Raw genomic sequence first — 15,677 nt, 5'->3', positions numbered from 1 at the left:
GAACAGGTTAAGTGATAAATTTGTTATTTCAGTGTAGCATGTGCACTGTATAGGCTACATGATACAAAACATTTTCTGTATTTATTTCTGAGCAGGCTAAAACAATACAAGACTGGTAGATTGTCCACTGATAACCATTCTTCTTCATAGTCAAAAATCATCCACATCCAGGCTAGAATCAGAACTGCTTGAAATTCTAGTTGGGATAAATTGAGAAAAAGTCCTAGGATGTTGTATAATTTCATCATTACTAGAATCATCATTGCTATTTCCTTTCTCTCATTAATAATGTGACAACCTACTACACACAGTTCTTCATCATTGTATTCTGTTCTGTCATGATCTATTTTTGGGAATTTACTGTAAAAGTTATTGTTAAAAAAATCACTTTGTCATTAAAAAAAAAAAAAAAAAAAAAAGGTTTCAGATTTTCAATTACGTCTAAAGGGGTGTTTTCTTAGTGTTTTGTGTGTTATCTTTATTTATTAAATATCATGTTCTTTGCACTTAAACCATAAAATTCAGTTCAATAGCAATGTGATTACGTCATTCAAAATTCGATGGCTCTATGTACTGTTGTTTTATCACAATGCAAGAAATATACATACATTTATGCAGATTTTTCATTATTTAATTTCTTCAAATATAATGCTGTACTCTAAAATTTGGTGGCAACAGTTTGAAAAGTGAAACGAACATTTATAGTGATTCAACGTAAAATCGCAAAACGAAAACAATAGTCTTTCGGGGACAAAGTCCCTTTAGACTAAAAACCACCAATAATATCTGCTGATAATTCATAGAAAATGAGTTTTTTCATCTCTTTTGCTTTAATAAAAATGAGTTCAGTGTTTTGATATGCTTAATAACAATATGCACAAACTGAGTTTAGTCATTTATCCTATAAGATGATGACATGGTGGATGACAGATGATAGCTTTATGGATGCACTATGTAAGTAAAATATTTTAAACACAAGTATCATTATTTTATCTTGTATTTAATCTTATATATTTTATAAAATAATTTCGAAACTGAAAATGTATTCATCATAAATTTTCCAGGTCAGAATGAAATCATTGTTCCATATAAAATCAAAAGGTAACTTTTACTCCATAATTTTCTTTTTCAGAAAACATATTTATTTTCTAACATATTAAATTTCTAAATTGATTTTTTAACAGGGGGCCAACAGATTTGCTGAAAGCTTTGGCTTCAACAATATCCAAGGTAAAAATTCCAAATTCATATAGGTAGAATAAATATGCAACTTTACATTGATAAATTAAAGGAGTGTGTATGAATTGTCTTTAATTTGTAATAATTTTATTCTGTGTTTATTGATCCAAAATTTGTTTGCAGGATTATACTGCTCCACAATATAAATATGAAGATGACCCCTATTTTATTCCAATAAGTAATGTTACAAAGGTAAGAATTTTACTTTGGAAGTATTAGTCATCTGATATTGTGCCATATATTTGAATTTTCATACTCTTCCTCATATATCTAAGGCTATTCATATGTGTGAAGTTCATTCTGAATTATATTTCTAGGTGAATGAAGATGTAGCAAAAGTTTTTCATTATAATAACAATGCCCCAATTATCAATCAACTAATGAATGGTGAAATCTGTAGTATGATTTTAAATCCAGAAAATAATGTTACCAATCGTGAAGAACGTGATAGAGAGTTTTTTAGAATGAAAAAATTTTGATTGATAATTTAGTGGGAATTGTTGACATGGCAAATACAAGACTTGAACAATGGAACTTTCTAACTGTACAAGGAATTATATCTGTCTATAGAATTAAAGAGAAAGTATTACCACAAAAACAAAGCAACTTGCATAAAAAAAATTCAAAAAAATCTGAAAGCTTTCAGAGTTTATATTATGCCCAAAGAAGCATTTTTTTAAATAATACATTACCTTTATTTATAAAATATCATGTTCTTCGTACTTAAACCATAAAATTCAATTCAGCATCAATATCACAAAAAAAAAACCTCGCACATAAAATACCAATGCTTGAAGATGCATACGATACTAATATCAATGGAGCGCTTTGAAATCATTGAGTTTGTTAATCAAAAATTCATTAAAGTTTTACAAAATATGAAAATGATAAAACAAATTCTAAATTTGGCTTTCTAGATTCCCATATTCGAGTGGAGGACTATGGTATTCAGAATTTGATGTCTCTAGGTACCATTGTTTTTTTGCACTGCAAGAAACATACATACATTCATACAGATTCTTTATTGTGTAATTTCTTTAGGGTGATAATATTTGGTGGCAGCAATTTGAAAAGTGATTCAAACTTTTATAGGGAATCAATGCAAAATGCCAAAACAAAATTAATAGCCCTTCTGAGCTAATGCTGCTTTAGGCTAAATAAAGCAAAGAAATAAATATTGAGCTTTTTTTGTAAATTTTGATTCTCATAAGGTGATAAAAGTGTCAAGCACTTGAGAGTACTGAGAGGGTTCAAAATCAGAAGCTATCATTTAATTTCAGTTTAATGAAAAAAATAAATAAAGCTATATAAATGTGATGTAGCCATTTAGATTTGTAAACAAGTATATCATAATTTTCATATATATTTAAGTGTGAACAATTATCATAAATAATTGTTTTAGGCAGGACTTAATTTTTAAAATTAGAAGTGCCAGTGCCCTATGGCAGGCTATCAGGAAAGAGGAACCAAAATAAATAAATAATTGATGATTAACCCTCTAAGTGGCATAACGTTTTGGATCTGTTCATGAAGACATATATTTAAGCAGTATTTATTAGCTAAATTTCTATAATTAATTGTTTTAGTGTGTTTTTACAAACTTTCATTTCATTAAGATGATATTTATTTCATTAAAGCAAAATACTTAAAATTATAAACTAATATTTATCAAATGACAGAAAATCTCATGACCGGATACACACAGTCATACCATTCAGCCGATTAAAATAATAAAATATTTCAATAATTAAAATTCAATAAAATATTAAGAAATGAATAAAAATTTAATAAACTATTAAATTATTTATAAATAGTTAAGTGAAAAAATACTAGACCTTTCTTATTAGTGGCATAAGTTGGAATTATAGTTTCACTCAAAAACAAAAAAATATCTATATAAGCTTCAGCTGAATTTAAACCCTTAATATACAGTATAAATTATTAATTCTAGAAATAAGAAACATTCTTTTTCCAGCACACCAATGAAAAAAGGTGAAATAGTTAAAAGTGTCTCTAGTGAGGATAGAGAGAATGATAGAAACACTATGAGATGTGGCTGGAAATTTTATTGAGTATGTATAAATATGGAAGTAAAGAAAGAAGAGTTGGTTACTTTCTGATCACAGATCTCTGCCTATATAATCCCAGTTGTCAAGCAGAATGTCATGGCTGGGAGAATTTCCCTTGAATCTGATGATTGATCTGCAAGCTGAGAATAAATGTAAAGTTCTATTCAAGAAAAAATCGTCATATCCCATATTTGATTTCATCTTTCTAAAAAGTCTGCAGGAACTCTTTTCCATGGGAAGTCATTTTTAGTATGTTTGGGAAGGAAAAACTTACTCATTCTCATAAATTCATAACACTGTAGAGAATGAGATATTGATGTAAGGGTGGGGGGTTTTTCTTTCTTTAAAAGTGTCAGCCTTAATCTGAATGTTTGTTTAAAAAAAGAAGAAGAAAAAAAAATATGCATTCAGAAGTTAGAACTGGTTTTTAAAGGCTTACTATTAAAATAAAGTTTTCAAGATAAAATGTTTTCTGCTGAAATGGTGGCTCAATTACCAAGCCCAAATATTTAGGGCTGCAGTACACTGTGACTAGCATTACAATTTATCTTAAAAATTTGTCTCCAAAAGTGCTGGATTCAGGCTTTGGTGGTCCCCTGCACGGTTTAAGTTCTGGTTCTGCTAAGGTTTTATAATGTGAATGGAATAATTTATGGAATGATATTTCCATAGAGAGTTGTACAGGAATTTTGTAAATACGAGAAACACATAATATAAGAAAGCAATATTTATGTTCATGGCATATGTTAACCACCTTTACTGTTCTATTGTTTGTTCTTATCTCAAACTTCTCTGTGCCACAACCTAGTATTTGAAACACACAAGTTTGTACAAACGGCATGCAAAATTTCAAAGGTTTAATACTAAGAAAGTGTAAACTAATCAGAAAATGGCAACATGTTTCAAGCTTCCTTGGGAATTGGTATATAAATTTTGATCTAATCACCAGTTCTAATATCTGTATCCTGCTTCAAAAGTACATAGAGAAGGGGGATATTACTTTCTTTTTGTGAATGACAGTTTTTTTGGCAGGGGTGCTGTTTACAGATTTTGACTACAAAAATCAGTTGTTTTATGTTAATATATGCTTTAAATTTAATGTTCATTTTCTGCTTTCAGTTTTTTTTTCATTTAATTTTACTAACTTGCCTAATTCAGATTATTTAATTTAATAAATCTAATAGTAAACCTATAGTAAATATGAAAAATAGGTTACTTTGCTTTGAAAACAGTGAGTATTTTAAATGATGCTTTATACATATTTTTTTTTTTTTTCAGAGATCATTTGCTCTTTCTAAAGAATCTGGCAAGAAAGCTGCTCGCTATTTTCTTGAAAATTACTCAGATGTTTTCAAGTGCAATAAATCAGATCCACATATAAAAGTAAGCATTTTTTTCCCCTTTGTATGAAAATTGTTAAATTGTAAAGATTTTGAAAACCATTTTCAAGTAATATTTCCTTTTATTCAGTAGAGATAAGCAGAATGGTAATAAATCTAATACATTCAGCTGTGCTTGTAGTGAACGTGTGCAAGCTTATATATTTCACATATTGTATCTGAAATTCACTAAAACCAAATGCCTCCTGTTGACCTAAATTAAACAGAACTTTTAGCAAGAAAATAGAATATTGGAAAAATAGTATGTACAGAATAGATATTCATTACACTAAGAAAATGAAATCATTTTGTATTATTTTAAATAGCTTGAAATTAGTTTCTTGTGGAGTCATACCTTGATTCATGAATTGATAGAATGGCAGAGTTCTTACAGACTCGAACACTAGCTTGATAGATTTTCAATACAATGATGAGCTTTGAAATTGTCCTTTGTAATTATATGTAATTATATTATAGCTTTGTAATTATATGTAAACTCATTGCTGAATAACCTTGTTTTGTATTTTAGTGTGCTTGATGAATGCATTGTTAAACCCTGATATTATTCTGAACATATTTTTGCAAGTTTTTTTTTTTTTTTAATAAATTATAATTTTTACATTCCCTACTTTTTCATTTTTTTAAATAAATAATTTTTAATAATAACCGAGTTGAATGTTCATTATAAACAGAAATTTTAATGTACTTTTCCTTTGTATGCAGTCAGGATCAATGACTTAAGTTCATTGTGGCTGAAAGTTCAATGTTACTGAGTTTACTAAATCTGGAATTGATTGCAGTTCTGTGAAAATTTTGATTTTATTATTTGTATTCTCTTTCCACTGCTTATTTTATCTTTTACGGACCAAGTAGATAATACGACTTGGTATGTAAAGTCACTATCTTTTACTGATCAAGTAGATATGAATTTATATAATTATTTGTAATGAACATTTAGATGTTAGTAGCAAAACATCATAAAAATATTCAAAATTATATTTAGATATTTTTTTAAATATGTACCTTATAATTTGCAAATCCAGAGTTGTAGTTAATAGCCTAGCTCAGGCAGGTCAAACCTAATACCTTGTTGGTCTTCCAGCTGCATTTATGAATTATAGCTGGATGATTATAAAAACAAATTCAAGAACTAATTCAAAAGTAAATGAAAATAAAAAGAATAATTTAAAACAATAATGATAAGTCTATTTAAAATTTTTTAATATGCAGGGTGATCATAAAAAAAGTTTCATATTAGAGGTATCAGCTCAACTAATCAAAATGAAATTTCAGATATTGTTATATAAAAGTATAGACTCAAGACTGTGATAATTTAAAACAACAGAGCCCTCACACAAAGCTGCATATATAAGATATAAGATATATATATGCATATATAAGAATCTCATGGTGTGTCATTCAAACGAGAACTTGGAATCTCTTGAGAACTCTTGAAGCTTGAAGCTTAGTTACTTGTAATAATTTTATATTTAATCTTATTAAAGCTTTTAATTTTCAAATTAGGTAATGTAAATTTTATTTAATATGACATATTTTTTGGTTTTAATTTTTTTATTAACTTAAACATTTATTATTTAAAAAATCTGTTTTTATTTATAATAGGCTTTTGATCCTCCTGTTATATACACGGAAGATGATGCAGTCACTGTAGAAACATTAAAGGACTGTATAAAAGACTTTGATGTAAAAAACTGTATAACAGTGTACCAAAATTTAAAGAAAAAAGGTATAATGCTTCAAACTCTTAAAAAAATATATTTTCTCATGTTAAGTGTTCGCCTTGTGATCCATTAGATTTCCTCTTGCAAAAATTGGATTGTTTATTTGCCACATACATTCTTTTGCAATAAACATAAACTGCTTATTGAAAAAAAGCTAACTGAAGTGCAATTTGCCAGTTTTAAGCTTCTATTTAAAAAAAAGTAAAAAATGAATGAATAGAATCATTGGCCTTTTTGCACGACATGACCATGTAGTTTATATCAGGATAAAAATGTAAGTCATTTGTTGGTATGTGTTGTATTGATTGTATTCATTTAATTTATGTTTATGTATCTTAATAAAATATTGCTTCATTTGGAATGTGTGGTTTATGCAAAAATCCTGCAGCGCCATGTGTAACTATACATTTTGAGTGTTGAGTCTGTTTTAAAATGTTAGACTGTTCCAAACATAATAAATTTTACATTTCTGGCCATTAAAATAAAAGTACTGGAAAAGCAAAGATATAAATACTAATTATATTGTTACAAGGAGGAAATGATTATAGAGATATATTCCTTAGACTTGTAGGTTACAAAGTGATAAACATCTTTTGTAGCAATTATATATGGCAGTAACTTGTTCCATGTGGTCTTGCATGGAGAGATTATGATATCCGAAATCATCTGTGGCAGCACACTGATGTCTTGGTAGATTTTGACTTGATGTTTGTTATGTGATTATGAAGTAGGTATGTTCAGTTACTTGCAAATTTAGTGTACAAATTGGCCATGGTTGCTGTCTATATATTGTTGGAAGTTCACTTGCAGGTATGGTAATGCATGATCCTTTTGATAAATTGGTTTCAGCAGCACTAAAAAATCAAATATTGATTCAGATACCAACAATTCAAGGATAAATTACAATTCGTTCAATGTTTTGTAATAGATAATGAGATTTAATGCTTCTAGAGATTGACTATTCCATATGTAACTCAAAGTACTTGATTTATATGTGGCCTGAAATGGATATTCCACTTTCAGCTATTCTAGCAGTTTTGTTAGATGCAAATTTATCTACAAGTCACGATCTATGCACAGGTGTCATTTGAAAAAAATGTGATGCTGGTCTGGTTCATTTGTGACATTCTTGACACCAAGGTATTGTAGAATTAATATTGTCATTTGAGTTGTAGAATCAATAACATGCAATGCAGTGAGCATCTAATAATAAAAAGTATACCATTATTGCAAGTGGTACCTTGTTATGGTAATTTCATATTAGTTGTATAAGGTATTTCTCCTGCCTTCTTCACATGCCTTCGTGGTGTGGTGGTCTGCATGCAGGGAACGTGTCTGCAGTTCAATTCCTGGTGAAGGCGTTGCTTATTTTTCATCTTGCCTGCTTCCAAAAATATCTAATGTCTCTACAAGTGGCACCCGAACTGAAAGGGTATTAGATGATGATTTTCCACGTCCAAGATTTGACGATTGGGTTCCCTAAAAAACCCAGCCGCCCTTTAAAAGGGATAATATATAATGTATTCCTCTCGCCTTCTTGGCATGCCTTCGTGGTATGGTGGTCTGCATGCTGGGTGTGTATTCCAGTGGTCTGTAAATCCATTCCCAGTGAAGGAATTGCTAATTTTTCATCCTTCCTGCTTTCTCCCCCAAACCTAATGACTCTGCAGTTTTAATTTGGGCTACTATGATCATTACAATTAGATAATGAATTTAAAGAATTTTAGATTTCTGTATAAGTAAAATCCATTTTGATTAGCTATTAAACAAAGTGTAAAGTCTAAATATTCATGTTATTAAAAATCTGGAATGTTGTTCTTTGCAGTCTTTTCATTAAATATGCAAGTTTATGAGAATTTGTGTATTTGTAAATTTATTGCATTTGAAAATGTTCCTTAATGTTTGTATGATTTTCTATTTGTCTATGTGCAAATTTATGAATATTTCTGAGGAATATAAAAGTCTTTGACATGCTTCTGTTTCTCTTTTGTTGGTGTTTCATATGTTGACTTGTGTTATTTATTTATTTCTGTTTCATCAGAAATTTGTGTTAGCCAAGAAATTAAACAAGATCTTCTAGAGCTTTTATGTTTTTACAATGATATACCTCCACCTTCAGATGATTATTATGAGGTAAATATGTCTTTCCTGCATTTTTATTAATCCTTAAATTATTTTGAAATGGTTTTTATGTCAATTATACCAATAGATGTTTTACATCTGTTTTTTGTATATAAAATACTTAGCTTAAAATTATCAGAAACTCTTTTCTCCCTATTACAAAAGAAATGAATAAATAAAACTGTAACCCTAGAAGTAATGCTAATGTGTGCCTGTAGTGTATCTTTCAAATTTAATAACTTATCTTTACTCTTAAAGAGATGAATTAATTATCACATCCAATACAGCAAGCATGTGAATGATATTTAATTTCACATTTACAAACTAAGTGAATTGCTTTGGCACATGCTTTCATTTCAGTAGCTGAAAAAGAGCAATTGTTCATTAAGTTCAATATAGATCTTATCCCTGCCATAATCCATTCAAGAATTTCAGTTTATAACAAAAACAGTCCATCTTTCTTTGAAAACATATTGTTATGAATTGCCGAGCTGCAGTAAAACAACTTCCTTGCAAAGTAGGTTTAAGATTGCTAGAAAATGCTGAGGGAAGGCAACGTTGCCGGATTTAGTGCGAAATTGCCCGTTTGGGGAACAAAATTGGCGATATCCCATAGATGGATGAAGAACAGTCTAGAACAAAATCTTATCAGTTTGGCCCAGAATGTTCTCAAAGGCAGGCCAAAAAGCTGTATAAACCCCGTATGCGAAGTAGTATTGTATCACGAGTTGGTGCATCAAGAGTGCGCATCGTTGGGGCTATTGAGTGTATCGCGAGTTAGTGCATCAAGAGTGTGCATCGCGAGTTGTAGCGTGGAGATTTTCGAGAGTATGTTGAGTTCTGAGAATGACCAAACCAAGTTGGGAGCTGTACTGTAGTGCCTTGTTGTGAAGCTGTCTTCACCGTTATTACCTGATAGCCTGAAGGCTGTGTTGCTGATTGTTTCAGCGAGTTTGTCGTATTTTATGTCTCTAAACAAATTTTTGGAGCTCTTGAGTAATATGGGCTAATAAATTGTATTTTGGTTCTTCATCAAGTGTTGTCGTCAATCACTCCAAATCTATGAATCCATAAGAATGCAACAATATGTAGACTAAGTCCTGGATAAGAGCATTCTGAAAAAGTTACATAAAGCCAATTAATAAGAATGCTTTTGAGGAAACAAAAGAGGTAGCACACAAAGATAAAGTGGGATTTATATAGGATTGTGAATATATTTGATACATTTTAAATATACCAATGTTCCCACTGTCTGGTTGAATGGGTGAAATCCATGCTGCTTAACATGTATCAACTCAGTAAGACCAATACCTACATGGTAGTATTGCCATTCTTTCATGAAGCTGTGCCCAGAAGGTATACAGTACAAAAAAAAAAAAAAAAAAAAAAGATGAATTAGTCATTGAGCATGCTATATGCTTTTAGCTTTTCAGCAGCTGAAGATGATATTCACTAGCTTGTACCACATGAGTTTACTGCACATGTACTATACCAGGTTTGTGAGAATATTAGGAAGAAATACAATAGGATAAACAACTGCATTGCTACCATGAAAAAAAAATTCATATAACACTGTTATGCCATTTTGTACCGAGAAGTCGCAAGGCCCTATTCACTAGAATTCGTCGTAACCTGATAAGATTTGGATCAGATATGTAGTTTTCTTGTGCAAAAACTTTGACAAAATCAAATACTTCTTATATATTCTAGCTTCAACAGAAGCAATGACTATCAAGCATGCCCGATAAATGCTAAATGATTAAACCTAGAGCTAGAATTTTCTAGTGCATGACTACTATAGCTGGGTAGAGCACTTATCAAGTATGGTTCAGAGTTTGTAAGAAAACACTGAGAAGGAGAAGCAGTGAAAGAAATTGAAACTTGTGAGGGGCAACCTTCATGGATATGCTATAACTGCATTTTAATTAAAGATTGATCCAAATGTGCAAGCCTTTACAACTTCATTCTAACACTGTGTGTTCTTATAAGGCTGTAATCCAATGGTTTCTGTTAATGTTGAGGGAAGTTTCTCCAAATGCGATGACATCTTGAACTTAAAGCACCAACAACTTACATTCAAAAATCATAGAAATGTTGAGCATTATCAAGTACAAAACTTTTTTTTTTTTTTTAAACTACTAAATGTCGTGTGTACTTCCTAAAGTTGGTCACTTTATTTATAATAGTATGTAATTATTTTTTATTCAAGAGTGACTGAGAAATATTAGTGTAACTTGTTTTAGAACTGAGTAAATGCATTTTATTAGTACCTTTTTATCTATGTTTTCAGAACTCCATCCTTTTTATCCTATGATTGTGTTTCTAATAGTAACTCAAGTTTGAATGTACATTTTACATAGTTTTTTTTTTTTTTTTTTTTTTTTTTTTTTTTTTTTTAACTTTTGCGTGGTGATTTGTTATCATGTGTACAAACTTCTTGAAGGGTTAAGTTGTTCAAAGACAAATTGATACTAGATAGTAATGGAGTGTAAGAAGCATAATTGTAATGGGATAGAGGGACTAGTTGGTGAACCAGTAAAACTTTCTCATAGGATAACCATCATTTGTCAACTGCTTGCAAATAGTAGGATAGAAAAGTTCTTAAATACAAAGTTAGCAGATGTGCATCTACCACATCAAACTGCTGACTGTATTGGCCTGACAGCAGGCTTCAATGTACATCTGTATCAGCAGTACAATCTAGTGAGGCATATTCTGCACTGCCAGATGTTTGAAGAGCTGCATCAAAGATTATGTGAAATAAGATCCTTTGAGGGATGTACAATGAATCTGAAACGGACAGCATAGAGACTTGAAATAAAAAAAAGGTGATGCTTTTTCATGCAGAAGATACTCTCCATGACAGCATCTAAGCAACTGTCTTCCCCACACCACTGTTTGGAGGATACTTAACTCGAACCGGTGGCATTAATACTATGAATAGTTTGTGCAACTATTGCAGCCTGATTATTACTCTTAAGCCCCGTTCACATGCAACGCTCATTCACACAACCACAGTTTGCATTAGGGAGAAATGGGGATATGAAGCAGTTTCGCCTTCAGAACCAGTTCAGATGCACATTGTCTTCCATTCCTTAACCCTTTGACGAACGCGATATTATTTTTATAATTTTTTTAACTAAAAACTCTAGAAATTGAATATTATGATCCTAGAGACAAATAATATATGAATTTAAAAAAATCTACTCTTGCCCATTGTTCTGTGGGTGGTGGTCGCACTGTGAAACCACCGCGCGTCTAGGACTTGAAACTTACCAAGGTAAGTAGGAAAAAAAAACTTACCTTTCTGCTTGCACATTTCCAATAAATGACGAAATTTACGAATTTAAAACAAAATGCATGTAGGAATTGCACAATATATAATATATATATTTTTTTACATTATTTTACAAAGTAAATCGTCAGAAATTAAAAAATAAACATTTATGTAATTTTTATATAGCAGTGAAAGTACCTACATAATATGGACATTTGACTACATGGATTAAAAAACTCAGTACAATAAGGATAAAAAAAAGACTCAGTGCTTTTTTTTAATTTCAAAGAACAAATATTTTTTTGTGACATTGTTCAAAGCCATGTTTTGTCTTTTTGGTACATGCATGCCCACATTGCACGTTTCGCCACATGTATTAGAAAATGTACACTGATTGGATCTAAATTTCACTGATATATGTCCAGCGTTATTTAGTTTCTTTTCATCTTTCATTTGTGGTTTTTTTATGTTAATGAGGAGAGGCTTAGTCTTTGTGGCTTTGATACGGATCATTCGTTTCCCATTCATACTTATTTTATTCGTATTTCGCCCCAAAATTTTCGGAAAATATTTTTAATTTAAATAAAATTTTATGCGATTTCTATTTTTAATTTAAATAAAACTTTATGCGATTTCTATTTTTAATTACAGCAAAGTATATGTACATTAAATTTAAACCACAGGAAGGAATTTATAAAATCACAATACTAGCTTGGGGAGCAAATGTGTTGAAGTTGCTGGAAAAGAAAGACCTTTTTACTGGGCATTGTTTAGTAATAAAATAGCTCCGTGATTTCAAAACCCCTTATCTATATCCAGGTAAAAATAAACATTTCTATTCGAGAAGCAAGCAAACGCCATTGTGAAGAGCAGTGGTTTCAAGGCGCGACCACCGAGCCTCTAGAGCATTGTGGCGCAATGCTCTAGTGGGGCAGTAATCGCGCCCTGAAACCACAAAGCAAATGCCATACATATAGAGGGTTGTTTTTATATATGCAGTTTAATTATTGCTATTTTTTATTGTTTAGATAGAAATCATGATGTGCGATGAATAACTTTTGAAATTTAAAGTTTTTTATATTAATAAAAGGAAGTTACTTTGTCTCATTGAAAACAAGTTTTAAAAGGCATCTGATTTAAAGTACTAAGACCTAAAACATGTATGATTCTAATATAAGTCATTTTGTGTTATTTAGAGGTCAAAGATCAGTAATCAATTGATTTTCACTCAAAAATTTCGGAAGGAAGAGGAGAAAAAAATTCGAAAATTGGTGGTTTCAGGGCGCGACCACTGCGCATCAAAGGGTTAACCCATGAGCCACTGCGAGCAATGAATGATGTCACAAATGTGAATCAGATTGGCGGATTTACAACGTTTACTTATATCTTTTTTGACATTGTTTACTATTGTTATAGAAAACCATCAGAGTTTAATTCTTTAATTAATTAAAATGTACTTAAATTAATTTAAAATGCAATTTATGTATGAGACCAAATGATTAAAAGAAGAAAAGAAATCACATATGCTGCTGAGTGGTTTTAAATAAAATGTTTTGGGGCTGCTAAAATTTCAAACTTTGCTTTAAAAAAAAATGAATAAAACGACAAATTATTAGCATTAATATTAATTATAAAGATTTTAATGTTGATTATAAACATTTTAGAAAATATATTAAAATTAATTCATCTGTTAAAATTGTTTTGAACGTGTTTTACGAAGATTTTAAATAAAAGCCTATAATTTATGTTTATATCAACCAATTCATTAGCACTAGGTTTTATTTTATATAAATTTATATAATGAAATACAGTAATAAAATTTTTAAGAAATTTGAAATGATTTATTGACCATATAGGCAGCTTATATTCTTTAAACTGCGTTTTCTCAGTTTGCAAATTTTTTTTTTTTTTTTTTTTTTTGATAAATCCTTTTATTTAAAGTCCTAAAATTTATATAGATATGGCCTAAATTATTTAATATTTTTACTGCTTGATTAAAATTATATACTTTAGAGAAACAAGAATGGGTTTCGCAAAATACTGAAAAGTGGAAATATGATTGAGATCATATTTGTTTCAAAGTTTTTGCATTAAAATGTATTTTTATTTTTTCTCAGAAACTAATTCATTAATTGCAAAATCGATCTGTAAAGTTGTTAAGAACTTTCTAATAAATACAATAAGAAAATATGGGGGAAAATCATTGAAAATTGTAGAAGAATGACATTTTAATTGTTAAACTTTTCTTCCAAAAATTTAAAATTTAAAAAAAAATACTGCCAAAAATTTTTTTCTCAGCTTAAAATTATTTTGTCTTACAAAACCATTTAATAACAATCATAAAAGTAGATGAAAGTTCTTAAATAAAAAAAATCATTCAGAAGGTATCGAGTCTCCTTGTCAAGTTGAAGCTGATATGTTCGTCTTTAGTTTTAATTTGAAGAGTATTTCTGGAATACCCAGCATCCTTCTCGTCCGTACTTGTTTACAAATTTCCGTATTTCGTACAATTCTATGTAATTTTCTGGTTGATATCGCATCCTCAGATATCTACCAATGAGATTATTTCGCTCATAGTCCAGTGAGCGGTCAGTTGCGCATCAGCCATGTTGTTTGTTAAAATTATGTGAACCACGCAATCGTGCAGTGCAGTATGGGAAATCTCCACATTTACCCTGCTCCCGAGAGGTAGGAACATTCTATCTCCAATTCGGAGAAGCAGTTAATGCTTGTCGCTGTGTGAAGGGGCACTTTAGAAGAACCAGTTTTCGCTACTGATCGAATCTGCTCTTGTGAACAGGGCTTTAGAGGGTTGCTTTTGCTCATTAATATTTGCAGAAGAATGTGGTGGATTTTCCTCCCAGCTGTCAATTTCAGTGAAGAATCTCATGCTATGTGAATATGTTCAACACAGTGCTGGTTTGCTGACAGTGTTTGATATGGCATTGTGGAGGACCACTTAATAGGTCTGTATCTCTTGCCTGCTCGTTTAGAGAGATAGTGTTACCAATTTTTCTGCCTCAAACTATTGAATGGCCAACTCATCTATCAGTTGCTGCATTATACTATGTGATTGTGGCATGACAAGATTCCAGCCCATTTTAGGCATAATGTTTGGGGGCTCTTACATATGACATCTAGATAATAATGGATTGAACACAGTAGTCCCATTCATTGGTGTGCACAGCTCCATTTATTCATCCCTAGACCTAACTTCACTGCTCTTTTTCCTTCTAGGATCACGTGATAGATCTATTTTGTGCTGAGGACAAATACAAGGATTTTGTCACATGTATCTGCATAGCTACTAATGTGGACATCCGAGGGATACCCTGAATGTTTCAAAATGTCTGGGATTCCATGAAGTCTGGATGTCAGGCTTGCATTGCAGCTGTTGGCCAGAACTTTAAACATCTTCTGTGATCTCTCTGAATATCGTAGTGTTACATTTTGGTGAATAAAATAATATTCTTTACTTGCTCTTTCATTTGTCATATTATAAGGTATTTCTTTCTAATGTCTCTACAGTAGCGCCCGAACTAAAAGGATGGTGGATGATGATTCTCCCCACTAGGATTTGGCGATTGGGTCCCCTAAACCCCAGTCACCCTTTAAAAGGGGGAGTATATAAGGTATCGGCGCATATTCAAGAGGCCCATGGTTTGAGTCCCTGCAAGGGCATTGCTCATTTTTCACATCTCCTGCTTCAAGAAAAAAAAAAAAAACTAATGACTCTACAGTGTTTGCATATGGCTCTGCTGTTACCAACCTTGCATTTGCTGTCTTATTCTGATTCATTCTTTGAGTAGCCTACCCTTTCCAGAAATTTGTACATGCAGTGGTGAATCAA

At 30.9% G+C, this 15,677-nt stretch overlaps 1 protein-coding gene across 1 annotated transcript in view; it reads left to right on the top strand.

The window, feature by feature from the left end:
* Nucleotides 1–15,677, top strand: part of LOC118200288 (small ribosomal subunit protein mS39) — a 90,323-nt gene that overhangs the window by 11,456 nt on the left and 63,190 nt on the right. The window contains exons 3-8 of the mRNA XM_085821074.1: nucleotides 1,065–1,101; nucleotides 1,185–1,230; nucleotides 1,363–1,431; nucleotides 4,587–4,691; nucleotides 6,311–6,434; nucleotides 8,471–8,562. Coding sequence (XP_085677200.1) covers nucleotides 1,065–1,101; nucleotides 1,185–1,230; nucleotides 1,363–1,431; nucleotides 4,587–4,691; nucleotides 6,311–6,434; nucleotides 8,471–8,562 — 473 coding nt within the window. The remainder of the gene's footprint in view (nucleotides 1–1,064; nucleotides 1,102–1,184; nucleotides 1,231–1,362; nucleotides 1,432–4,586; nucleotides 4,692–6,310; nucleotides 6,435–8,470; nucleotides 8,563–15,677) is intronic.

This window comes from Stegodyphus dumicola, chromosome 7, assembly GCF_044657685.1.
Source record: "Stegodyphus dumicola isolate Sdum_Otavi_A_Nest chromosome 7, ASM4465768v1".
Lineage (NCBI taxonomy): Eukaryota > Metazoa > Arthropoda > Arachnida > Araneae > Eresidae > Stegodyphus > Stegodyphus dumicola.
The sequence above is the reverse complement of the archived record's forward strand: the minus strand, read 5'-3'. Positions and strand labels throughout refer to the sequence as shown.